The 26,730-nt window shown below is 42.8% G+C and overlaps 1 protein-coding gene across 3 annotated transcripts in view; it reads left to right on the forward strand.

Moving 5' to 3' along the window:
* The window catches only part of POU6F2 (POU class 6 homeobox 2), a 494,159-nt gene that overhangs the window by 348,996 nt on the left and 118,433 nt on the right, over positions 1 to 26,730 (forward strand). For all 3 annotated transcript variants that reach the window (XM_086697003.1, XM_086697004.1, XM_086697002.1), the window contains exon 5: positions 20,518 to 20,864. In XM_086697003.1, coding sequence (XP_086553129.1) covers positions 20,518 to 20,864 — 347 coding nt within the window. The remainder of the gene's footprint in view (positions 1 to 20,517; positions 20,865 to 26,730) is intronic.

A 26,730-nucleotide genomic window follows, 5' to 3' on the forward strand; every position in this document is an offset into this window, starting at 1 on the left:
GATCTCAATGTTGATGAGGTCAAGCCCCACGCACATAGGGCTCTGTGCTAACAGGGCAAAGCCTGCTTGGAATTCTCTCTCCCTCTCTCTCTGCTCCTCCCCAGCTAATGCTCCCTCTATCTCTCAAAATAAATAAATTCATGCAAAAAGATCTAAAAAAAAAAAAAGGCTTTAAAATATACATACTTGGGGCGCCTGGTTGACTCAGTTGGTTAAGTGTCCGATTTCAGCTCAGGTCATGATCTCCCAGTTCGTGAGTTCGAGCCCTGCATTGGGCTCTGTGCTGACGCTCAGAGTCTGGAGCCTGCTTCTGATTCTGTGTCTCTCTCTCTCTCTGCCCCTTCCTCACTCTCACTCTGTCTCTGTCTCTCTCTCAAAAATAAACAAACAAAAAATAAATATATATATATATATATATACTTATTTTATTTTATATATATTTTGTGGATGGTAGCTACATTTATGGTGGCATAGCATAACCTACAGAGTTGTTGAATCACTATGTCGTACACCTGAAACTAATGTGACAAACATTGTGTGTCAACTGTACTTTAGAAAAGGATCACTTACAATGTAAAAATCATTTCTATGAAGGTGCATATATATATATATATATGCATATATATGCATATATATGCATATATATATATGCACATGCACACACACACATATTGGAAGAAAAAACAGAAGACCATTACATTGGTCTAGGCAGGCAACAACAAGAATGAGTAACTTATGAGATGCTGTGTTGCCATAAAATTCAAATTCCCCTCTTCTTCTAAACAGCTTATCTGTAACATGTTCAAGATGTGTATTTAATGTCATAATTTGTTACAAGTACAAAGGATCTCTAGGTGTTGTTTTGCCGATACTGTTAGTGAATTTGTGCTCATCCCACCCTCCTGCCCAGTTTCCCTCATGCACAGAGCATTGCATTTGCTGACGGGGAGGAGTAGAGCGTGGCCATGGAAAGAGGAGGATAGCCACTGACCCGTGGGGTCCCCCTGCATCTACATGGCCATTCTGCCCTTCTACCACTGGCTCACTTAACCAGGCATCATGATTGTTATGCCTGGCTGACTTCACATCCTGCTAGCTAGGACATACTAAAAACCTGACCTTCAACTCAAACCCTCTTAATCCATATGGTCTATGATGTTTCTCCCCAGATTGGGTGCAATTAGGGTCAGTTCTGGGTTTTGATGACATTTTTCACTCTTCTAAGATTATGAGTTAATCTGTCCATGGCAGACCCACCTGAAGCCCTTTACTGGTTTTCCAGATAACCTTTCAGAGCATTTTAAGCTTTTCATTTCCTCTTTGACCATGTTTCATATACATATTGCATGTTGAGTTTCTATAGCACACCTTCAAATCTTGAATCCTTACATGTTCATTCACTTCCTTTATGAACTTTCTAGTTCATAAACAAAATTATTCTGCAGAATGTTTAGGACATGGCTACCTTTACCTGTATAGTTACCAAAAAAAAACAAGGAACACAGGAATTTGACTTTTTTTTTCTCTTATAAATCTATACCCCTCCACAAGGTTAATTGTAGATCCTAGTCTTTTTCTAAAAGACCTGAGCAGGGAATCCCTTTCACCTCAAAAAGTCTCCCATGATAGGGGCACCTAGGTGGCTCAGTCAGTTAAGTGACTTCAGCTCAGGTCATGATCTCACAGTTTATGAGATCAAGCCCCTCATCAGGCTCTCTGTTGTCAGCGCAGAGCCTACCTCAGATCCTCTGTCCCCCTCTCCCTTTGCCTCTCCCCCGCTCATGTGCACTGTCTCAAAAATAAATAAATATTAAGGAAAAAAAAAGGAATTCTCCCATGGTATCTGTTCTCTTGTGAGCCAAGCCAGAACAAGCACATGGCATAAGGTAAAAAGAACAGAATAAAGTTAGCACGTGGTGAAACAAATTGCAGTTGCCTGCAATGATCATTTCTCAATTATTTAGTGAACACCTACTATATGCAAGCTGCTGAGAGGAGGCAGGAAGATTAAGAGGAAAACAAAGACTGGATGGAAACATGGTTACCTTCTGTAGAAGATATTTGGCAAAAGAGGCAACTGGGTACACATTACTCATCATAGTGCAGAGGCCACACGACCACCCCACAGAAGAGTGCAGACAAGATCAATTCATTCCGGCTATGGTGGGCACCGGGCCCAGCGAGCGGGACAGCTGTTACTCGGCCGCCATGATCTCACAATTCCCCTACAGGAACAAGAGTCCTGCTGCAAGGCCTTCTGGATGTTTTTCCCATGAAAAACGGACCATGTGTATTTTATGCAGACTCTCCTGATTTTTCAAGCTTGCTAACCAATTCAAACTTTGTTCAAGCCCTGTGTTGAGCCAGGTACCACCACCTTCTACCTCAGACCTTGGCCTGAGAGTTCTCAGAAGGGGTGAAGACGAGTCCAGAAAGGAGAGCTGGAGCAAATGGGCAGAGCATTACAGTTTCATTCTCTGGATTGGGGGAACTATCATGCAGTCTTTTTCTTTCAATTAGCAATATAATCCTATCTGTGTTTTAGAAAGGTAATTCTGGGGGCAGAGGGGCACTTGACACATGACTTGATATCCTTTGTCGAATGAATGAGACAGAACAGAGAAGTTACGAAATAGGAGGCCAGTTACCAGGCTCTTCCAGGTGGACAGGAGGATGGGCTGTGTGGTGATGGGCACTGAGGAGGGCACTTGTTGGGATGCACACTGGGTGTTGTCTGTTAGTGATGGACCGCTAAATTCTACTCCCAAAACCAATACTACTCTATGTTAACTAACTTGAATTTGAATAAAATCTTGGAAGACAAAAAAAATAGCCTCTTTCAATGATCAAGACAATAATGAGGTTAAATTTAAGGGAAATTAAATTTAAGTTTTAAGGGTTAAATTTACTGTGAGTGAAAACAAAAATGGAAAGAAAGTAATGAATGCAGATGCTATCCTAGAGGCAGAGTGGTGCCTTCGCGGGGAGGTCATTAATTACCTTCAGGAAATTTTTCTGGCTTTCCCCCCGCTCTGGGAGTGGAAAGTATGGCACTTCCTGGTCTTCTTGGGGTTTTACGTGCCACGTGACTAGTGCTGGCCAATGAGTTGTGAGGGAAAGTGATGACGCGCTTCCAGGCGGGAGCATTTGATCCCCACCCCCAAAAGCTCTTTCCTCCTGGCATCATCCTGGCCATGTTCAAGAGAGTGACGTGGGCACCTAAGTGACTATAATGAGCTAAGAACCCCTGCCAGCTTACAGAGACACAAAAACAAATAAGCTTTGTTGAGCTAAACAGCTGGGAGTTTAGAGCTACTTGTTACCACGGTATAACCTGATCTAGCCTTACTGATAACATTTGTGTTGCCTCTTGTGTCCAGACTGCCTTAACAAAGTAAAAATAATGTTACTTTATGTCCCATAAGCAAGATCAACCAGCCTGGCAGAAATCCACAAAATATTTGCAAAAACACTTGTACCTGTACGGGGGATATGACCATATTACATTCAGACCTCATTAATTTTCCAGCATCTATTGCTTTTTGTGAATTTTCCAAAGATTTTTCTTGATGGCTCTTTCCTCCAATAGGCTTATCATTAATGTAATTATTTCACTGAAACTACTAGTTTTCTTCTTTTTAACTTAGTATATATAAAAGCTTAGAATGAACTATGTGACTCAAATGGCCAATTTGCACACCAATACAACCTAACCAAATTAGCCATGAGGTATATTAATTATTCTACCAAAGAATTCTGCAGTAGAAATGGGAAAAGAAAATAAAAATGAGAATTATAATAATATTTATGATGCAACGTGAGTAATTCTTTGCCATCCAATTAAAGTCATTTTGTGGGGCACCTGGGTCAGTCGCTCAGTCGGTTGAACGTCCAACTCTGGATCTCAGTTCAGTTCTTGATGTCAGGGTCATGAATTCAAACCCCACATTAAGCTCCATGCCAGGCCTGAAGCCTATTTCATAAATAAATAAATAAATAAATAAATAAATAAATAAATAAACAAACAAACTTATTTTGTGCCAGATTTATTTTCAGTGAACCTGGAATGGAATTGCAAATCTAGCAAGGGTTTATTTTTAATTCCTATGTTTCAAAATATAAAAATAGATGCAGCTTAAGGAAAGTATTATCAGTTATTGTGCAGGCCAAGCAAACCTAGAATACACATAGTCCTAGACTCATGTCTGAGTTTAGATTTCTTCATCTGCAAAGTGAGAGGAAGTATATGCTAATATGCCATCTCCCCTTCTCGAGAAATATGCAAGAACCAATGGGGTAAGAGCTATGAAGCTTTGAGGCAACCCTGAAGTTGTTGTATAGGAACAAAATTGAATTACCTGCTTAAGGAGTTTGAAGTTCAGCCTAGATAAGGAAGGCTTGTAGTGACATGGGGGAGTTAAAATGAGGAGAACACAGTCAGATGCTTAAAAAGAAATCTCTTGCTATACATCCTAGGATCCACAGCCTTCTAAAGGAATCAGCCACCGTATCTTTGTCACTTAACTTTTTTTAATCTGAACTGACAGATCACTGGAGAATAACTGTAGGGAATAATCCCCACAGTGGCAGAGGGGATGGATTAAATCAACCATGAAAATAAGCACTGGCCCATGTGTCTATAGCCTAAAAGAAATTTGAGTGAACATAGTGCTGTGTTTAAACCAGGCACAGTATCCACTGAATTGCCTGTAATATTTTCCCCTGCAAATGTTCATTTGAAGGGAAAGGCAAATGCTGATGCTTTGAAGGCCAGTGTTACATCTTGCTTTGTCTGATCAGTTTAAAGAAATATGTTATTATCTTACTAGCATAGAAATATAAAATGAGCATACATGAGCATATTTCTCTTTCCCCCATACCCGCACGTTTATGTTTAGTGAATATGGCTTCACTTCTTTCTTATTTTTTTTAAAGTTTATTTATTTTGAGAGAGAGAGGGTACACGAGCGGGGAGTGTGGAGGGGCAGAGAGAGAAGGAGAGAAAGGTATCCCAAGCAGGTTCTGCACTGTCAGGGCAGGAGCCCAACTTAGGGCTCGAACCCACGAACTGTGAGGTCGTGACCTGAGCCCAAATCAAGAGCCAGACGCCTAACTGACTGAGCCACCCAGGTGCCCCAATATGGCTTTGCTTCTACCCTATCAATGTAAAATTTTCCTTGGGAAAAGCCATGCTCAGTAAATGTTAGCTATAATTTTAAACCTTTTAACCTCCCGTGAAAAGGTGGATTGGCCTTTTGAGAAGGGAGGCCACCAAGGATGCAAATAACTGTGTCTCACGTTTGTGGAGGAAAAATAATGGGATGGAATGTTACACGAACGCTTCTTTGAGCTGCTTCTTACTCCACCGCAATGAATTTTCTGTCATTAAACTCATATGGTATTAAGAAGGGAAGGTGTCATAGTCAATAATGTGCTGTGAACCTCAAACCTCTCACAGCACAACAAACACAGCCCTGACTATCCCTGTGTTGGAGAAAGAGCAGAGCCTAGAGAACTGACATCCAGGGAGTCGCATTGTTTTCCACCGGACTCCTCACTAAGCCTCTGCCAAACTCCAGAAGAGAAGGAAACCAGTTATTATGGGAGGGTTAGGATTTGCTGATGAATAAATTTGGCCTCATCTGTTGAACAAATAGATTTCAAATCAAGAACGAATGTGGCCATAGATAGTCTATGAATCCCTGCAGGTTATGGAAAAATCAATCAAGCAAAATCAAGGAACATGTAGAATCTATCCACGGGAATTGAGTCCAAATGCACATTCATATCTTAGGAGTTCTCATTTGATATGCTGTTAATGCCTGAAGAAGACTTAAAAATCTGATGGGAAAAAGCAGGAGGGGGTTATTTAAATCTTTTTCTGAAGGAAGATCTTATTTTTTAAAAGCCTTAGTGTTGATAGAACTGTATTTTTGTCTTTTACTCATGTTGTATACTTATTTGAAGAGCAGGGTATCCACTCCAGGATCCTCAACAGCAGGCAATCCCTCACAGTGATGCTTTTCTAGGACTTGGGAGAGTCCAGCTAGGCTCCAGGTTATCCTAATTAGTGACAGAAAATTCCAGCTCTGGTTTCCCTCTGTACCTTTCAGGAAACTTTTTTGTATTTCTCTTTCCTTTCCCCTTTGTATTTCTTTTTAAGCTTATTTATTTATTTTGAGAGCGACAGAGACAGCATAAGTGGAGGGGCAGAGAGGGAGAGAGAGAGAATCCCAAGCAGGCTCCACACTGTCAGCTCAGAGCCCCATGCGGGGCTCCAACTCACAAAACTGTGACATCATGACCTGAGCTGAAACTAAGAGTTGGACACTTAACCGAGTGAGCCACACAGGTGCCCCACTCCTTTGTATTTCTTTTTAGACTACTTGGAAGGCTTCGCCTTTAAGAAATCTGTGTCTGTTGGGGTGCCTAGGTGGCTCAGTTTGTTAAGCATCTTACTTCTTCGGTTCAGGTCATGGTCTCTCATGGTTTGTGGGTTTGAGCCCCACATCAGGCTCTGCACTGTCAGATTCTTGGGATTCTCTCTCCTTCTCTCTCTGCACCTCCCCTCTCATGCTCTCTCTCTCTCTCAAAAATAAATACACATTAAAAATATATTTATAAAACCTGCGTATGTTAAGAAATTCATATGCATTGACCCCCCCTTAACACCTATTTCCATTTTTAATCAAAAATGCTTATTACACTCATTTAAACTTCTCTTCAGCAAGAATTAATGAGGTTTCACCACACTTGATAAATTTGATTATAGATGAGTACATGTACTTATTAGAGTGTCAATTAACAGATATATGGATAAAGAAAATGTGATATATATATATATATATATATATATATACACACACACACACACATATACACACACACACACATACATACACCATGCAGTATTATTCAGCCATGAGAAATAAGGAAATCTTGCTATTTACAACAACATGGATAGATCTTAAGGGCATTATATTAAGTAAAAAAAGCCAGACAGAAAGACAAACACTGTATGATTTCTCTTATATATGGAATCTTTAAAAAACCTGAGCTCATAGACACAGAGACCAGATAGGTGATTGCCAGAGGAGTGGGGTTTGGAGTGGATGAAATGGGTGAAGAGGGTCAGAAAGTACCGGCTTCCAGTTATAAGATATACAAGCCCTGGGGATGTAATGTACAGCATAGTGACTATAGTTAAAATACTATATGTCATATTTTAAAGTTGCTAAGAAAGAAGATCTTAAAAGTTCTCACCTTGAAAGGAAAAAACAATTGTAACTCTATGGGATGATGGATGTTAACTAACATTTGTTGTGATAATCATTTTGCAATATAGACATATCCAAATCATAATGTTGTATACCTAAAACTAATATGTTATATGTCAATTATATCTCAAGAAGAAAATACTTTTATTGAGCTCAGTTCTTTTAAAGTTTATACATTTTATTTATTTATTTATTTATTTATTTTTATTTTTTATTTATTTATTTTTTTTTGAGAAAGAGAGCATGACCAGGGGAAGGGCAGAGAGAGAGGGAGAGAGAGAATCCCAAGCAGGCTCTGTGCTGTTAGTGCAGAGCCCAACACAGGGCTGAAACTCATTGACTATGAGATCATGACCTGAGCCAAAATCAAGAGCTGGATGCTTAACTGACTGAGCTACCCAGGCACCCCTAAGCTTATTGTATGTTGAAAATAGTTCATTATTTCCTCCAAAAACCCTGATATATAAATTATAAATCAAATAGACATAATTATACATGCAAATAGGTATGTACATATACATTGTATATAAATGTATTGGGTATATATGTATATAGTGTATATAAACGTGTGTATATAAATACATTGTGTACATATACATTGTGTGTATATGTATCACATATATGCACATTATATATTTTATATATATATATATATTATATTTGTACACTGTATATGTATCTTGTATACAGGTACATTGTATATATGTGTATGCACTGTATACCTGTACATTTTTTGTTTACATATAAAATCGTCTCTAAAAACGTCACATTTGACTGCAACAGACAGAGACACCTTTAGGATACTCCTGAATGGCTCCCTCACAGTATTAGTTCCACATATACACATAAGTTTGAGGGGAAAAAAACCCAAAATGATGGGGTTCCAAGGCCAAATGAGTTTGGTGAGTGCTGGATGAAAAATGCTGATCAGCTTTCTCAAATGCCGAAATTCTACGCTATCAATATTCTAATGCTCACTGTGGGCTTGCAAAAATAGAATACAACCTAGAGTGTCTCCCAAATTATTTGATCCTGGAACACTCTCTTTTTCATGGGGCTAGCATCTTGTGGAATGAACTTTGGAACATTTCTGACTAGGAGGAACGAATGTCTGTTGTGGACTTTTCAAAAGAAGGTTCATGCCACAGTTGGTATCATCAGTGGATCCCATGGAAAATTCTATTCTCCCCAGCCTAGGGAGCTCAAGAAGCCAGATCTAATTAGTGTCCCGGAATGGATCCAAATATCACCCTCCTGACTCACACCCAAAGAGACAGATTTATAAAACCACGATGTCTGTTTTAATTTACAAAGAGAAATATAATTGTCAAGGGGACCTGATACAATTGTCCTTTGGCCAACAATTTCTCCGCTTATAGAAGGACAAAACCATGAAAATCCTAATCTTGGCAGAATAAGTGTGAGTACAGAATTAGGCGTGACAATTATTCAAAGATAGTATGGCTGCAAATATCTGCACAATGAGATACTATAGCCACCACTTGGACCACCGCCACTTGGACCAGAACTGTCATGGCCTCAGAACACCATTCCAACCCCAGAATTCGTTTCTGAAGTACATTTCTTTCTGTGCTTCCAGTAACAGCTAACCTCTCTCTGATGAATAGTTACATTCTATCACTATGTGAAAACTTTCATCACTTCAAGGCCTTCAGTGGAACTAAATTCTAAGCACTATGAGAGCAACAACCATTGCTGTTTTGTTCAATCCTATATCACCAGCATTCTGTTCAGTAATTAATTGGCCAAAGTTTTGGAGCCTAGGGACCTCCTGTCCCTTTAATTTGGCTTGATGTAGATATAGATGATAGATAGATAGATAGATAGATAGATAGATAGATAGATGATATACATTATATAACTAGGTATAGGATTATATATAGATATAGGTGATAATATATGGTGATATTATATATGCTGATATATATATATGATATTATATATGCTGATATAGGTGGATATTATATATATGTATATATTTTTTGGTATATTTATAGATATAAATAGATATATACTTGTCTGTATAGAAAGATAGTCAAGGGGACCTGGTATGATTGTGTTTTGACCAAACCATTTAGACAAGATCCATGGAAATTCATATCTTGTCACTCTGAGGGCATTTCTGATTACCTTATTGGGCCTGCTACATAGTGTAATCACCTCTGAGAGTAATTGTTAAATACTGTGCTGTCATTCTTAGGAAGTTCTCTGATTCCTGGGCACTGAAGTCCCTTCCCCCTTATAGAGAATAAGAAGCTCCCGGACCCCTGGAGCTGATAACTGACTGGTGTGGGAAGAGGAGAAGAGCTTCAAGACAGAACAGACTCTGAGGTGCAGTTCATGCTTCAGAGCCCCTGGGGAGAGGATGAGACAGGGATAGGGGTGCGGGGTTCACCTGAAATCTCAGCCCTGCTTTGCTTCTTGCTCTTCCCTATCCTGTTTTCCTCACTCCCTTCCTGATTTCTCCTGGAAGCCCTTCCGTAACAAATCACTGGCACTTGAATCCTTGGCTCAGGTGCTACATCTGGGAAAAATCCAACCCAGGAGACTGACTGCGAGGTTGTTGGGAGGGCTGATGAGAAATGACGAGGAAAGGAAAGGGTCTAGAACGGTGCCTGGCACCTCAGCATTAGCTGTTGTCCTACAAGGTGCAGCCACAATGTTCAAGCTGATTTTCTAAAGACGTTTGTCAGTGCAGCACATGCATGTGGTTAAAAATCATTTCAGGGGCACCTGGCTGGCTCAGTCGGTTAAGTGGCCGACTTCGGCTCAGGTCATGATCTCGCAGTCCGTGAGTTCGAGTCCCGCATCGGGCTCTGTGCTGACTGCTTAGAGCCTGGAGCCTGTTTCAGATTCTGTGTCTCCCTCTCTCTCTGACCCTCCCCCGTTCATGCTCTGTCTCTCTCTGTCTCAAAAATAAATAAACGTTAAAAAAAATTAAAAAAAAAATCATTTCAGTACAGAGGGTGCTGAAAAAGGTGCGGTTCTCAGCCATACCCCTCCCCACCCTCAGGGTTACTCCCCCAAGGCAATCACATTTAACCATTTCTGGTCTAATGGGTTTATCTCTGTGTTTCTGAATACTTTCCATTTACTTCTGTCTCTTGATTTATTGGCTGGTGGATGCCTCACCTATTTATTTCCTGCTATGGCATATGGGGGTTTAGCTCACTTATAATATCTCCTACTTCCTCTTTCTCCCTTCTCCTGATGGGAATAGAGTGCTAGTTTTAGTTACCTTTGTAACTTTATTGTTTTAAGTTTATTTATTTATTTTGAGAGAAAGAGAGAGAGAGAGGGAGAGAGAGAAAGAGAGCATGAGCAGGGGAGGGGAAGAGAGAGGGAAAGAGGATCCCGAGCAGGCTCTGTGCTATCAGTGCAGAGCCTGACATAGGGCTTGATCCCACCGGCCACGAGACCATGACCTGAGCCAAAATCAAGAGTTGGATACTTACCTGACTGAGCCACCCAGGCACCCTAGCTTTGTAACTTTAAATAGCATCTTTGAATCCCCATTTGTTCAGTCACCTATCTGGAGGGATCTCTTGATTCCCCACTAATGCTCTGAATCTCACTTGCCCTCCTCACTCCCACTTCTACGTTGTCAAGGATTTCAGTAGCATTTATGTCCTCATTAAATCTGTCATGCCTTGTTTACAGGCTGTTTCAAAAATTGAAAGTCAGTAAACCCTCTTAACCTTAATATGGCTACCTTATTATTTCCTGAAGAGCCAAGAAGCATGCTGTGATCACATGTCCTTCTAGACTGGATTTTAGTGCCACTCCAAGAAAATATTCAAATAGCTTCTCCTTCCACACTTCACCAAGTGCTCAAAATCATGCCCCATCTCATCGCACAACTGGGTCATGGTGTCTGTTTCTTTTATTGTTTCTTAAAAAACCATAGCTTGGTCTTAGATTATTTGTTTTGTTCTGCCTGAAGTATCTTATTACCCATCTTTTTTTATTGTGAGAAGAAATGTGTACCTTCTTTACAAAGCGGCTGCCCTCTTCTAGCTTCTTATTTTTCTACAAACACGGAATCTGTTCCACTTCTCTTCTTGGAGCTCAGTGACTTCTTGTGCCAATTTGGAACAACTGCTTCATTTCTTGACTGTGGCTTTCCCAGATAGCTTTTGGTTTTGCTGGAGTTTCTAGTTTCCTTTCTTTTTTTCCCTATTTTCAAATTCTTCCAAGATCTCAAATATCCTCTCACTTCTGTGGAGTCTTCCTTTTTTCTGGAGATAGTTCACCAAAGCCTCGGTGCTTCCTAGAACTTCCAGACACTGTTGTAGTGGAGCTCCCTGGTATTGCTCACCTGCGTGTCACACACTGCTCCCTGGATCCTAAATCTTCCTCTTTCTTGGGTCACTGCCTTATTTTGCTGAAGTACCTATTCAATTTCCCAAGAAAAAGCATGTGAGGATAAGATGTCTAAGTTTCAGCAAGTTCCAAAATGGGTCTTACTTTGCTCTCGCGGTTGACAGAAAGTTTAGCCAGCAACAGAACTCTTGGCTGGGAATCATCTTCTTCCAGAACTTTGAAGGCATTGCTCCAGTGGTTTTATTTTTTAAATTTTTTTTTTCAACGTTTATTTATTTTTGGGACAGAGAGAGACAGAGCATGAAGGGGGGAGGGGCAGAGAGAGAGGGAGACACAGAATCGGAAACAGGCTCCAGGCTCTGAGCCATCAGCCCAGAGCCCGACGCGGGGCTCAAACTCACGGACCGCGAGATCGTGACCTGGCTGAAGTCGGACGCTTAACCGACTGCGCCACCCAGGCGCCCCAGCTCCAGTGGTTTTAGCCATATAGTTTTGCTAACAGGAGGTCTGATGCCAGTTTGATTTATGTTGCTTTGTAGATGGCCTCTTATTTGTCTCCGAAATCTTTTAAGTTGTTCAACAATCTTTATCTTTGGTGTTCTGCAATTCCATGGGAGAAGTATTGGGATGTAAGCCTCTTTTCTTTCAACTTGGTTGGCACACGGTAGGAAGCTGGAATGACTTCCTAAGGGCTTGGAAGGGTATTAAGAGCCCAGTGTGTTGGGGTGAGATTGGGAACTGACTAGCTTTTTTAGCAAAGAGGACTTAGCTTTGGGGTGCCCACATCCACATTGGACATCCTAATTCTTCCCCAGACAAGTTTTTCAATTTCTTTAGAGGAGAGCCTTCCCCTGATTTTTCCGGAGAGTTTAGGTTGGCCTAGCTGTGGGCCATTCTGCAGGAGGAGATGGAAGGAGATCAGCTGCTCACAGTAGGGTCTCCACAAATCCCACTGGAAATTCCAGTCGGCCTTGCCACCGCTGAGTCCCAGGCCTTTGCGATGGCCCCTGCTGCCGCTTCTCTTTGCTTTACTCTGGGTACTTCTTTGCTTTTCCTCTTCCTTGTTTAATGGGCCGTCTAAAAGCTAACATTACAGTCTCACACTTAATACTTGTGAAAACACTCCAACAAGAGTGCTCCCCAAAATGTCAACAAATGCAGTAATGGGTGGCAAATTGCCCTCATATCTAAAAGAATGTGCTAAAGATACTGAAAGATTCCCAGGTGTCTGTTTTCTGTTTTTTGTTTTTTGTTTTTTTGTTTTTTTTTTTCCAAATAGCGATTTTGTTTCGGTATGCCTTTGCTGTGGAAGAACGGATTCGTTTTTCAGAAAAACACATTCTCAAAATTATGGAGATGGAAGAATGAGGTGCTCCAGTTGAAGGCCAAGAGAAGAGCCACCCCCTCCTGTCTGGGATGCTGGGAGCCCCAGGGGCAATGGCCCCTGACCCCCTCCCTGGGTGATGCTTTAGAATGCAGATTTCATCCTACTCTCTGGAATCCACTTTTCTAACAAGGTCCCCAGGTGATTCTGTCCACAATTTGAGGTAGGCTGCCAGAGTGGGCAAAAACCAGCTTGGTAAGAAAGAAGTTCCTGTAGTTCAGCAATACCCAATAATTTGTAGGGATTTTTCATTGGGAGAATTTTTTTTCTCTTTGTTTTCTCCTGATACCCCAACAGATGCTGAGATCTCTGCCTTACATGCAAGAGAAACAAATGACAGATTAAAGATATTTCTGGAACTATAACCATGGCCACACGTGAGGTGGTTACACATCATAATCTTTGAAGCAGAATGGATCTTGCTTCCTTTTAACACTGTTGCCAAAAATAAAAGCAAATTTCCCCAAAAGTTCTCACCTTCTGCAGGTTTTTCAGAGTCCTCCGTTCCTGACACACTGTTTTTTCCATCCACTTTGCAAAGCTCCTGTCCACCAGTGCAGGCTGGAAATGCCCTTAACGAGGGAACCAAAGGGTTCCTGATCTGCACACTTGCTTCAGCTACCTTGGATGTTATTTCTTGGGGCACAGGAGGAAGCAGAAATCCAGGTTTACCAACTCAACTTCCTCTGGTTGGGTTGTTCTAGATTCCATTCTTTTTTCTTCTCCTGGGGATTTTAGTGGGCAACACAAGTGAACAATAATTACAGCATTGGGGTGGGGGGAGGGGGTGCCTGGATGGCTCAGTAGGTGAAGTGTCTGACTCTTGGTTTCCGCTCAGCTCATGATCTCATGGTTCATGAGTTTGAGCCCCACATCAGGCTCCACAATGATACTATGGAGCCTGCTTGGGATTCTCTCTCTCTCTCTCTCTCTCTCTCTCAAAATAAATAGATGATAGATGGATAGATAGATAGATAGATAGATAGATAGATAGACAGATACAGAGTTAGGAAAGCAAGAGCTACATCAGGAAGCATGAGTTTTCTTTTTGGTGGCCCGCAAGCCCAGTGATTTGTAAGACTGAACCGATTTGGGAGTCGCTGTTCCTGATTAAGGACAAATCCATCCAGAGAAAGAACTCTTGCTGTCACCAAAAATACTCTACAGACAAGGGTGTCACAGAGTTCTATGGACAATATAAGCTGTTCCCCTACTCAGATACTTAAAATGTCACCAAGCTGAGCCCAGTATGGCTTCTGCCTGATGTCTAAGTGTAGACGAGATATTCTCTTACCATGATGGCAAATTTGTGACACAAATAAATTGCTGTGTGGCCCGTCCCCACCTCCCTTCTGCTCAGATTTTTCACTTCCCTTCCTGCAACCCCATGTCTCTGTTCCTTATAACGACCCATGTCTTGCCCTCAAATTAGCATCTTTATCCTCAAACACACATGTACATTTCCTATCAGCAGGCTTTCAAAAATTTTTTGCCTGCAGCAGGACAGAGGTACAACTGTACACGCTTTCCCAGGAGCTGAACGATTCATCACGGAGCAGACACTTCCAAATTAGCTTCTGTAGCCAGGTGCCTGGACCAGCTCTTCTCAAGAGCAAAGCCTCAGAGGGCATCCCTCCCTGTGTGAGTGTGCAGTTACCTTTGTTCCAGCCCTCAGGAGGAAATAGATTGGCCCATCCATACAGCTGATTCTCTTATGTTCAGGGCTTGGAAGATGCACACCTAAGACTGAGCCATCCATAACACTCACTTGCTAGGTAAACTTGGAAAGGTCAAGCTGTGTGAACTTCTGAGCCCAAGTTCAACATGTACAGCATGGCAAGGTATCATCTATCCACGTGGTTGTCTTGAAAAGCTAAGTCATTCATAGTAAATTTAAGTACTTTCCAAACTATGAAGCGCTGTCTTATTTTGAACCCAAACTGCATCACTGGTCTCCACCTGCTCACACAGAGTGTCCACCTTCCACTTGGAAGAATACTTTTCTCTGGCATTTCTGGAGGAGTATCTCGCCAGAGCTCAGGAGCAAGCCCGTGGCTCACTTTGATAGCGATCCTGTTGTTCTGTGCTGTCAGACCCGTGCCCGTGCGGTGGGCATGGCGTTTTCCTCTCTTGGCCACCTGGCATCCTGCGGTCCTGCCCGTGTCCCTCCCTCTGCTTCGCCAGGCACAACCCTCACTGGTGGCTGACCTGAGCCCTCAGAGCTGCAAAGCCATGCAGAGTGGAGAAGTCTTGCCTTCCTAGCCTGTGGCATCCCGAGACAGTATAGCAGTATAGCTTGGCTCCCAGTGTGTGAATATGGAGAAACAGCAATTATTATTATTATTATTATTATTGTGGTAAAATACACATAGCATAAAATTTGTCATTGAACCATTTTAAGGTGTACAATTCAGTAGCTTTAAGTACCTTTGTGATGTCCAACCACCACCATCTACTTCTAGAACTTTTTAAACACCCTACACAGAAAACCCATACCTGCCAGGAATTACTCCCCAGCCCCCACCCCCAGCCTCTGCAATCACTAATGTGCTTTCTGTGACTATGGATTCGCCTATTCCGCACATTTCATATAAATGGAATTATACAGTATATAGCCTTTGGCATCTGGCTCCTTGCACTTAGCCTCATACATTGACCTCTTTGTTTTTACTTGGTGCCTTTTCTCTCTGCCTAGGAACAGGCTTGCACCAGGGAATGGGACTAAGGATGCATTTGAATAGCCATTACCATTACGCTTTTCTCAGGATTCCGGGGCACTTTATGTTTTTAAATTTTTTTTAATGTTCATTTATTTTTGAGAGACAGAGAGAGACAGAGCACGAGCAGGGGAGGGGCAGAGGGAGAGGGAGACACAGAACCCGAAGCAGGTTCTAGGCTCCAGGATCTGACCTGTCAGCACAGAGCCCTATGCAGGGCTTGAACCCAGGAACCGTGAGATCATGACCTGAGCCGAAGTCAGACGTTTAACCTGCTTAACAGACTGAGCCACCCAGGTGCCCCAGGATTCTGGGGAGAAGCCTTCACCCGGCTCCTTCTCCTTCCTCTGTCAATGTATTGCTATGAGGCTACTCCAGTTCCCAGACAGGCCCAGAGATATATAAGCAGACTTCGTTTGTCCCCCTTCCCAGCAGGCTGTCAAACCCAAACTGCCAGTGTGCCAGCCATGCCCTTATATGCCTGAGCCTGAAAAGTGCAAGGAAATGCTGAAGTTGAGATCTCCCCACAGAGTGATTAGATTAACATGATGTTATACTTTGTGTTAACAAAAGTGAGCACTTCCTCTGATACGCGAGTGCCATTTTGCTTTCTGTGGTCCTACGGGGTTTCAAATACCTTGGAGGTATAAGACACATCTGTATTTCTCCAGAATCTTTCATGGACTTGCCCTTCATGTGCACATATGCCCGATGCTTTCACTTTTCCATGTCCCTGCCTTGGAAGTAGCCTTATGTAAATCCCAGGCAATGAAATTCCAATACCTCTAGGGGTGTGTGGCTTTGTTATGTATGTGCTTTCCTGAGGAAACCTCTAACAAAGATTCAAAAGAATGAAGTTTTTCTAATTTACAGCTGGCATATGGAAACCGAACAAATGGAGAAATGAAAGATTCCTGGTTACTCCTTTGTCATATTAAATTATTTATTGGGGAGGTTTCGAGCCACTGGTTTCACCGCAGTGTTCTCTCTAGGAAATTCAGAGTTGGCTGGAATTTTGTTTGGGGTTTCTTTTTTAAAAGTGTAAGTTTAAGAAAAATGTTAAGTGAATGTAATGTCAATTTCTATGCATCTCTTTTTTTCCTTCATAGTGACTGGTATTGTAGTTAAATTTTACATTTACTGTTGGTCTACATAGTGTATAGTAATCAGACAGGGGGGAAACAGTCATAAAAGGATGTAAATACCAGGGAAGAAAGTAAGAATCATTTTTTAAAATTTGTTTACTTTTGAGAGAGAGAGAGACTGAGAGAGAACAAGTGGGGGAGGGGCAGAGAGAGAGAGGGAGACACAGAATCCCAAGCAGGCTCCAGGCTCCGAGCTGTCAGTACAGAGCCCCATGCAGGGCTGGAACTCACAAACAGTGAGAACAATGACCGGAGCCAAAGTCGGATGCTTAACTAACTGAGCCACCCAGGCGCCCCCAGAAAGTAACAATCTTTAATCTTCCATGCATAGGGTCAGAGTTCACACTCAACAATTATTTAATCCACAAACATTCTCTATAGTTAAATGTCTTTGAACCTTCCTATCTTGTGTGTGTATCTCAATACGCTTTATACAATGAGCTGTTTTAGAGGCTCCGGGCTTTACTGCTTTTTTTTTTTCACTTTCGTTTTACACAGTGTTATGTAGGTGGCTTTGCTGTTTAGACCAGCGTTGCATTCTTGTATAAACCCCTCATGCTTTTCTTTGCATCCAGTACACGCCTGGACATAGTTTATTATCCATCATTTTTTGCCTGCCGATGCCAAATTAGCTTATGTAAAAACCTCAAAGAGGTTTTGTGGAGGTTAACTTAATGCCTTTCCAGACAAGCTGCAGGTTATGGGAAGGAAAGAGCCAAGCAATGTGAACATAGCAACATAAAGGAACGAAGACACGTTTGGACCCGTGTCTCATTAGTAGGTTAGGGTCTGCTGCACCTCCCCATCTGCCAATATCTGTCTGCCAATATTCCCTGGTCTACCCTGCTTCTAAATGCTGATTTAGATAAATGCTTTTCTAACCAAAATGAAACAGTATGGTATTTAAGTCAACCATGAAAATAGGCGCTGACATGTGTGCCCCCCCACCTGAAAGAAATCAGGACGGGCTTGATTTGAATCGGGCAGGAGGCCAGATGCAATCAGATTCCCCAGATCTGTAACTCTACCAAGAGAGATCAAATCCCACTCCTCCAGGACCTTCCAGATTGTGGAAGATCCTGGGAGGTCAGACTTGAGCTGGGCTCCCAACTGTCAATAAAATGTGATTTTGTACGATAGGAATGGGCGGGTGGTGAAACCAGACCATTCCCTTAAAGTTCCAGTAAATGGGATGACTGGGTATTTTTTTCTAGAGAGACTTAATTTTTTAGAGCATTTTTGGGTTTGCAGCAAAATTGGGCAGAAGGTTCAGAGAGTTCCCATTGACTGGGTATTTTCCAGCCCTCTTTCATACACACCATCTCTACCTTTGGAGTCCCAGAGCACTCTGGACTCACATGCAAGGCAGGGCACACAATGGACCGAGTGGTTGAACAGACCTAGAGTAATTCAGCAACCCGGTGAAAACTTGCCATCCCAACTGGTCCAATGTGGAAGCTCTACGTGGTGTCTGAGAGCACAGATTGGTATTTGGTGCCCCTGGGAGCTGTCAAACTACCATTTCACCAATACGTGTGTGCCTGGCTTTAAACAAACCTGATTTTAAAAAGAGAAATAAAAATAAACAAATCCGATTATATATTTTTTTTAATTTTTTTTAATGTTTTTATTTATTTTTGTGACAGAGAGAGACAGAACATGAGCAAGGGAGGGCCAGAGAGAGAGGGAGACACAGAATCGGAAGCAGGCTCCAGGCTCTGAGCTGTCAGCACAGAGCCCGATGTGGGGCTCGAACCCACAGACTGTGAGATCATGACCTGAGCCGAAGTCGACGCTTAACCGACGAGCCACCCAGGCGCCCCCGATTATATATTTAAAATCTGACTTACACTGGAGGCTAATTGGGAGTGATCTGTCTTTCCATCACTTTCAAAAGATAGGCTCTCCACCCTCTCTGAGCTCTAAAGTCATCCCAAACTTCCCAGAGCCTGTGTACCGGCAGTCCATTCTCCACGTTGTCCTACAGAAATATCACCTAAGCCAGGCGGTGTCATCTGGGCGCTTCTCACATTCTGTAATATCCTCTCTTCCTTCCTTTCGAGGAATGACCCTCACTCTCTTGAACCCTCCTCACTCTCCTTCGGCACCCTCTGTGAACACTGTCCTGGCCTCTCTAACCCAAAGAAAACTCCCTGTCCTGATTCTCTGGGTCATTTTGGTCTACCATTAGCAGGACTCTGTAAAATTACCCCTAAACCTGATTGTTTCCTATGAGTTAATCTGATCTCCAATAAATAGATGATGAACTCCGTGAAGGCAGGATTGGCTCCTTGAGTCCTACACATTGGCACAGTACTTGTGCCTAGCTGATGTTCAGTAAGCCTAACGAAATGACTCTGAAATTTACAAAAATAGTCATTGCTTGGTTTTCTTACAAAGTTCTCTAGGTGTCCTCAACATACGAATCAATGTACACAGACTTCCCAAGAACATATTTGTTGTGTGAAGGCAGGTGTGCAATACAGCACTTTATGGAACCACAAGATTTTTTTTTTTTAAGGAGCATTTCTTTAAAAATAGGAACTAGTTTAATGTGACAAAGAGGAGTTTTTATTTATTTATTTATTTTAATTCTATTTTTTAAATTTATATCCAAACTAGTTAGCATACAAAGAGGAGTTATTAATGTTGAAAATCTTGACTAATTCTAGGTAGGGGAGAAGCAGGAAGACATTGCAGCCAAGGCCAATGGGTTCAACATCGACCCTTATATTTATTTGTAGGCTAGTTGGAAAGCTTTTAGACTGAGATTCAGGCAAAGAAGGAGGTGAACTTGTCGCAGTAATTTTCTCTAGATCATTCTTTGGCCAACCTGTCTTCCTCCTGCAGAAATCGTTCAGAGCCAGATGGGCATATGAGAACAAATTTACTGCGCTCAGTCTTAAGAAGCTGGGCCCACCAACTCCTACTTTTCAAAGAACAAGGGAATCTTGAAAAGATGATATCATTCTCTCAGTCCCTGGCCTGGTTTTGAGGTGATAATGTGTCCAGTAACCACTGCAGAGTTCACAGTAGCCTGCTCTCTAAGCCTTCCAGTTTGGGGGTGGGGGTAAGGGAGCCCTGTCTGTTTGATCAGCAGGCAAAATATTCCCACTCAGGCTTTTATCTCTGCAAAGCTGAGAAGCATGTACCATCTTGAAATTTTAAAAAAACCCAAAACTGTACAAACTTGAAACTAACATGTCTGAAGTAGCGGGTGCCAACGACACCACCGACGGCACTGCTGATCAAAAGGAGGTGACAAACAACTTAGTTTCCGTTGGGTTGAGCATTTGCCGAAAGAAGTAAACGGGTTGAACTTTTATAGTCGAAAGCAACTCTTGAAAGCGTTGAGTGTCTTTCCCAAGCCAGTGCGGGAAGGAAGAGCGAGAGAAGGCAGGGAAACCGTCGGCTCGCACTGCACGGTACCCTGCAAAGTAACCCCGGACGGGTGACCCGCTGGTCCTCCCCAAAGTTTACAATTCCCCTAGGAAGTGACTCTTCCCTCCCGGCGCCCCACAACCCCGGTCCGCACCGGAGCGATGAGGGCGAGAGAGCAAACTCCGAGCTCGCGCGGAGCAAGCGGTCGGGGACACAGCGGGACGCGGCCGAGTGTATTTCACCTGCACGTTCCCTTTCTCTCCTTGTAGCTACCTCATCCCTGAACTCCCAGCTCCAGCAGCTCCAGCAGCTCCAGCAGCTCCAGCCGCCGCCGCCGCCGCCGCCCGCCGGCCAGCACCCGCCGCCCGGTCCGCAGGCGCCCCCGCAGCCCCCGCAGCCGCAGCCCCAGCCCGCCCCGCCCCAGCAGCCGCCTCCCGCCTCCCAGCAGCCGCCGGCTCCGCCAGCTCAGCCCCAGCAGCAGCCTCAGCCCCACCCCCACCCCCCGAGCCAGAACCAACCGTCTCCGACTCAGCAGAGCGCGAGCCCCCCTCAGAAAGCCAGCCAGTCTCCGGGACATGGCCTTCCGTCGCCGCTCACGCCACCCAATCCTCTGCAGGTATGCTCCCCGCCCCGCCCCGTGAGCTCTGGGGGACCTGTCCTCGGGGTCGCGCCGTCTCCCCGCCGCCCCCCCCCCCCCCCCAGGCCGAGGGCCGGTCAGACTTAGCACCCAGGTCTGCAGCACCTAATTCGAATTGATCTCCTAGACGTAGGGAAGAGGAAGCAAATAGCAGGCGGCTGGGGATGCATGTAAAGGAAACAAATAGAAGCCCATTGATGTTGCCCTCCAATGGATAAATGTGTTCTGTTTCCTCCTGTGAGAGGCCGGCACTGTAAGTGCACTTGTAGCCTGTAATAATTCCATTTTATGATACTTTCTGAAGGCAGCAAAGATAGCATCCAATTAAAATTATTACCAACACAGTTTTGTAGCCCCGTGGAGAACTGCATCTCCTGTCCATGAGGCATGGTGGTTATTTCTCTATATTATGAATACAACAGTGTCTTACCTTAAGTACTTTGTGCTCTTTTGTTTCTATTTTTCTAAAGACTCTCTGGGGTTAGGAGGGTAAAGAAATTCAGCCCCTGGTCTGTGTCCCAGATTCCAACCATTCCAACCACGGACTAACAATTTCTCTAAAATTATGCAAACAGCCTCAACAAATCTGCATCTTTATAAAATAATAAAGCTTCTATACATTGACTTTTTTACCTTGAGGCCCAGGGCATCAAAAATAGATATTCAGGCTAACTACCAGAGCTTATCCTTAATCGACCATCATTCAGGAATACAGAACTTTAAAGTTCAGAAAGCCATTCTTAACTTAGATGCCTCTAAAATAAATTAGCTTCAGAATATAATGACTGTGGTGTCAACACCTCAGATCCAGAAATTAATAGCCCAGGTTTTGACTTACACAGTGATGTTTTCCCCAGTGAGATGACAGATGATTTAGTGCATTGGTGATACAGTGACAAAGTCCAACAAAGTGAGCAGCCCATACACTCATTTCAAATGCCAACTCAACCCCCTCCTTGATTCTGGGGCAGGCGGCCCTCCCTACCTGAGGACAACAATAGCCATGAGTCCCCAGGTCCTCAACAGCAAAGTATGCAAAGCCACACTAGCTTGACACACAGAGAGACCAGTGGATTTAGAGTTAGCATTTGAGAACTGATTTTGTTTGTTGTCCCCTAACTTTGTTGCTATGAACTTGAATTCTCAATGGTGGCCCCAAGTTTTCCTGGAAATGAAACCATTTGGGTAAGATGAGTAATTGTGTTTTCCCCGGCACTTGGGTCATTGTTGCTTGGAAGGTGAACGTTCTTTTGAGTCGGGTTTGAATGTGTATTTTTTTTTTAAATCTTACAAGTGCGAGACAACATAATGCCTTTGACCTGGGACTGCCATGAACGCAGGCTATAAAAATCTAAAGTGTGCACTTGGCACCTACGGAGAAAATAGGTACAATCAAACTTACAAGATGCATGATTGCAGCCATCCTAATGTTTTTAGCATTTGGAATTCAACTCTATTATTCCAGAGAATGAGTTTAATGCTTTTTAGGAGCAGTTAAATTAGATGGACCTACACACCATATGATTAAACACTTCCTCTATGTGAGGCACCCAAATAGGAGAAATTACCAACGAAAAGAACTTGTGCGGCTCTGAGGGATGAAGTTACTTAGCTCAGTCCCCAGTTGTTGTATCCAGTCCAGTGTTCCTTACAGTGGAGCGACACTTTAAGCTCTGTGGACATCAGTCTTTTCTGAACAGTGTCAATATCTTATAAATCTCTATTGGCCACTGAAAGTCAGATGTAGACAATCCTTTGAATGGCTGTTGATAGGACTTGTGGATGAGGTGACCGATCAGCCTCATGGAAATAAATTCCAACAGGAGAACTTCCAGAAGTCATTCAATGGTTTCCTATGAAAATCCAGGGGACCTGTTGCGTTTTGTGTTGTTTTTGCAAGAAATGAAGGCTGAGAGTCACATTTCTTTCTTTACAGCCTTGAGAGAATATTCTTTTTTGCTATTAGGGTTTAAAAACATTTTTTTTAATGTGTATTTATTTTTGAGAGAGATGGAGACAGAATGCGTGTGGGTTAGGGACAGAGCAAGAGGGAGACACAGAATCCGAAGCAGGCTCCAGGCTCCAAGCTGTCAGCACAGAGCCCAACACGGGGCTCAAACTCACCAGCTGTGAGATCATGACCTAAGCCGAAGTCAGAGGCTCAACCAACTGAGCCACCCAGGCGCCCCTTTCCTATCGGGGTTTTAACTCATAAACTTAACAAATACATTGGTAAGGTAATACTCTTAACTTCTGTGGATCTAATGCATGACCACTGAAGGAATGATATAGTAAAACATTTTAAAATATTGCCGAGTAGATAGAGAACTAATTTTTAAGAAGAAAAAGGTTTTTTTTTCCCTTTACTATAGGCATGTGTAAAGAAAATGAAGAATTCCATGGTTTTGAAATACTGTTTTCTTTCTACACTAACTGAGGGGTTTTTGAGTTTGTGGAACATGAAATGTTTGAACTTTTTAAAAAGAAAACTTTAAGAGGACCTGCAAAGATATTTAACTCTCAAAGGTAATGATCTTTATGCACCAGAGTAAAGTGTTTTTGTCTGAAGATGATTAAAAGAACAAAGATCAACTAAAATCAGATATGACATTTTAAATTCTATTTTACAATTCTTTGTTTTATGTGGGCTTTGTCCTTTTACATTGTTCAAACTCTGCTTGCGAGAGAGCAGTTTAGAACTAGGCAACTTAGGTTGTCAGGGAAAACCAGGAATTCAGAAGGTTTAAAAAACAACTTTGAAGAATAATAATTATTTCTACAAGTGTACAGAGGCTGTCACGTCTTCAGAAAAATATAATAAATGTAAGTGGCTTGTGTCAGTCTAGTTGGGTGAGGTCATTTCTCGAGATGAAAATTAAAAAAAAAAAAAAAAAGCGAAGAGAGCTGGCAGGCTGTATCACTCTAGACTGAAACTCTCCAAATAGTTCTGGTCGAGTTTTGCTCTACTATTGCAATATGAGTTTTCCACCCTTTTACTCGATTCCATGAAATTGACTGCATTTACAAAACCAGTCTGTTGTTGCTTCAAGACAGATAGGAGTCTAGAGTATTATCACTTCAGAGTACTAATTTTTGGTTGCTCAGGGTTATAGGGGAGCTGGGTGTCTAGCGTGGGCACCAGAGCTGGCCCCTGGAGGGCTGTCTTTGGAATCTCCATGGGCACTCGAGAGCTACCCACCCACAAATTCATTCTCAGGAAGGATGAGGAGAGAATTTATACTTCTCAGGATAAATAAGAAAAGCAGACTTGGGTTTACAAAACACACCTATGAGTTGAATTTAATCCTTAGGTTCCAGGATAAATATCAATCCATACTTCTTACCTTTGCCCTAACCCATTGGCCCCAGGCTGTGCCAGAAGCTGAAACTAGACATACAGAATGGGTTGGGCAGGAGCAGATCAGAAACATAAATGGAAGCAACTTTGGGGAGGAAAATATAGGGTCTCATCATTCCTAGGTAGAAAAAACAATGTACGGTTTTAATTTCAACATATAATTTTGATCTGGATAAAGACCCTGTAAGCATAAGAATGGTGAATACCTCCTTTCTGTGACCTTTGAGATGGCTTTTCTGGAGACCGTTCCTTGGGAGTCTGTATTTGCACTAGGGAAATTCTAAACGTTGTGTAAAAGCCCTGATGCGCGCATGCCCTTTCGTCAGTGATCTGGAGATAAGCTGGATATGGTTGGAGCCTCGTCACAGTGCCATGGGAATAGGGGGGCTCCAGGGTTTGAGGTCTTACTCTCGTTCTGACCCTCCTCCAACTAGCTGACAACTTTGGACAAGTCACATTAGCTCTTTGGACTTCGTTTTCCTTGTCTGTTAAATGTGTGGTCTATATAATTTTTAAGATCCTTTTCAGGCCTGGGAGTCTATGGAAATGTTGGCAGGCCTGTAGAATAGTATTGGCTATTGAAAACTCGGTGGTCCTGAAGATTCTGTGAGTATTCTTCAAGGTCAGGTTAATTTCTTCCCACTCAGCTGGGTGGCAGAGTGGAAAGAAAGTGGGGACACACATAAGTGGGATAATGATAGCAGAAGCAGATTTTATCTTAGCCAGAGAGTCCAAATTAAAGTCAAGTTTTTATCCTCAGAGAGTCACCGCTGTAAACGGTGGTCCCAGATTGCTTTTCCACACCTATGCATTAGAGGAGCTTACGAAACCAAATGCTGCATTTAACCTTGGCCTTCTGCATGTCGTCTTGCATGGCAGGAGGCAGGATAATCTTTTCCCTTTCTTGTTGTATTGCACATTTTAATAAATAACAGAGGGAGAGAGAAATCCATGGAAGCAGTTAGGGGAGGGAAAGTTATCTATGCTTGTTGAGGAATGAGGGGCATGGTCACCTCCTCAGAGGTGAAGTTGCTCGAGAGATAGTATAAAATTGCTCTCGACCACATGCATTTGCTAAGGGAAAGGTCTTGTTACCACTCAGGCACCCAGGAGTAAAACTGCATCCATTCCACCTCTGCTATGCAGTAGACACAGCCTTCTGATCTTCTCATGTGGGACGTTTTCCCACAAAACTTTCAACACTAAGTTCCAAAGTGTGTGAGTGATAGAGGGTGGTATATTATCACCAAAGAGCCCAACCCCTTGAGAAGCAGTTAGAGGCACATGACTTTCATCCTTTGAAAGCAAATTGATCTCCAATGGCTTCTTCCTATAGAAAGGCTCAATGTAACACTGCATGTTAACTAACTGGAATTAAAATAAAAACTTCAAAAAAGAAAGGAAGAAAGGAAGGAAGAGAAAGAAAGAAAGAAAAAAGAAAAAAAGAAAAGAAGGAAGGAAGGAAGAAAAAGGAAGGAAGGAAGGAAGAAGAAAGAAAGAAAGAAAGAAAGAAAGAAAGAAAGAAAGAAAGAAAGAAAGAAAGAAAGGAAGGAAGGGAGGGAGGGAGGGAGGAAAGAAGGAAGGAAGGAAGGAAGGAAGGAAGGAAGGAAGGAAGGAAGGAAGGAAGGAAGGAAGGAAGAGGGAGGGAGGGAGGGAAGGAGGGAGGGAGAGGGGCTCAGCGCCCTGGGCCAACCTCCTTTCTCTCCAGCAGTTAGTCTTCATTTAACCTGGAATGAGTTAAAACTTTGTAAGGCTAAGTTTTTTCATCTATAAAGCGAGGGGGTAAAATTAGACACTCTCTCGAGCTCCTTCTTCTATTCTATTTGCAGTTTTATATCACAAACCTCTGAAACTGGGTTGGGTGACCCATGCTGGTGCAGGAGACAAAAACAATCTTTGTCCTCTCTGCTCATCCCAGGTTCTCAGGCTGGGCCCATAAACTAGACTCACAAACGACAGACTCACAGGAGAAAACCAAACAGGAGCTTATTAGCATGGGCGTCACCCTTGGGAGCACTCAGTGATGTGCAACTCAAAGGGGGTGGTTAGAACTAGGGTTTACATAGCAGTGGGTAGCGTTTTCACAAAAGAACAACACATTCATAGAGAAGGGACAAGACAAAGGAGAAGGACATGGAAGTTCCAGGGATGGCAAGTTGTGAGAAAGCAAATATGTGAGGAATTGCCCAGCGGTATGGGCTGGTTTCAGCAAGATCTGTTATACAGATTCCTCGATTGCTGAAAAGGCTCTCCGGTTGTTCCCAGTCATCAACTGCCATCCTTCCCGGTAGAGAGGGAGGGGCGGGGCACGTCTTTACACATTTATGCCCTGCTTTTGGCAAATAGGGAATGTCAGAGAGCTTTTCTTATATCTACCTGTTTTTAGTTGCCTTCGGCTTGAAATAATCCTCATGCCGAAGTGACACGTTTGGGGGTGGCATATTCTGCTACCCTTTGCAGGCACATTCACCTCATAATCCCTTTGTG

Source organism: Puma concolor, chromosome A2 (genome assembly GCF_028749965.1).
Source record: "Puma concolor isolate L17-30 chromosome A2, mPumCon1.1.hap2, whole genome shotgun sequence".
Lineage (NCBI taxonomy): Eukaryota > Metazoa > Chordata > Mammalia > Carnivora > Felidae > Puma > Puma concolor.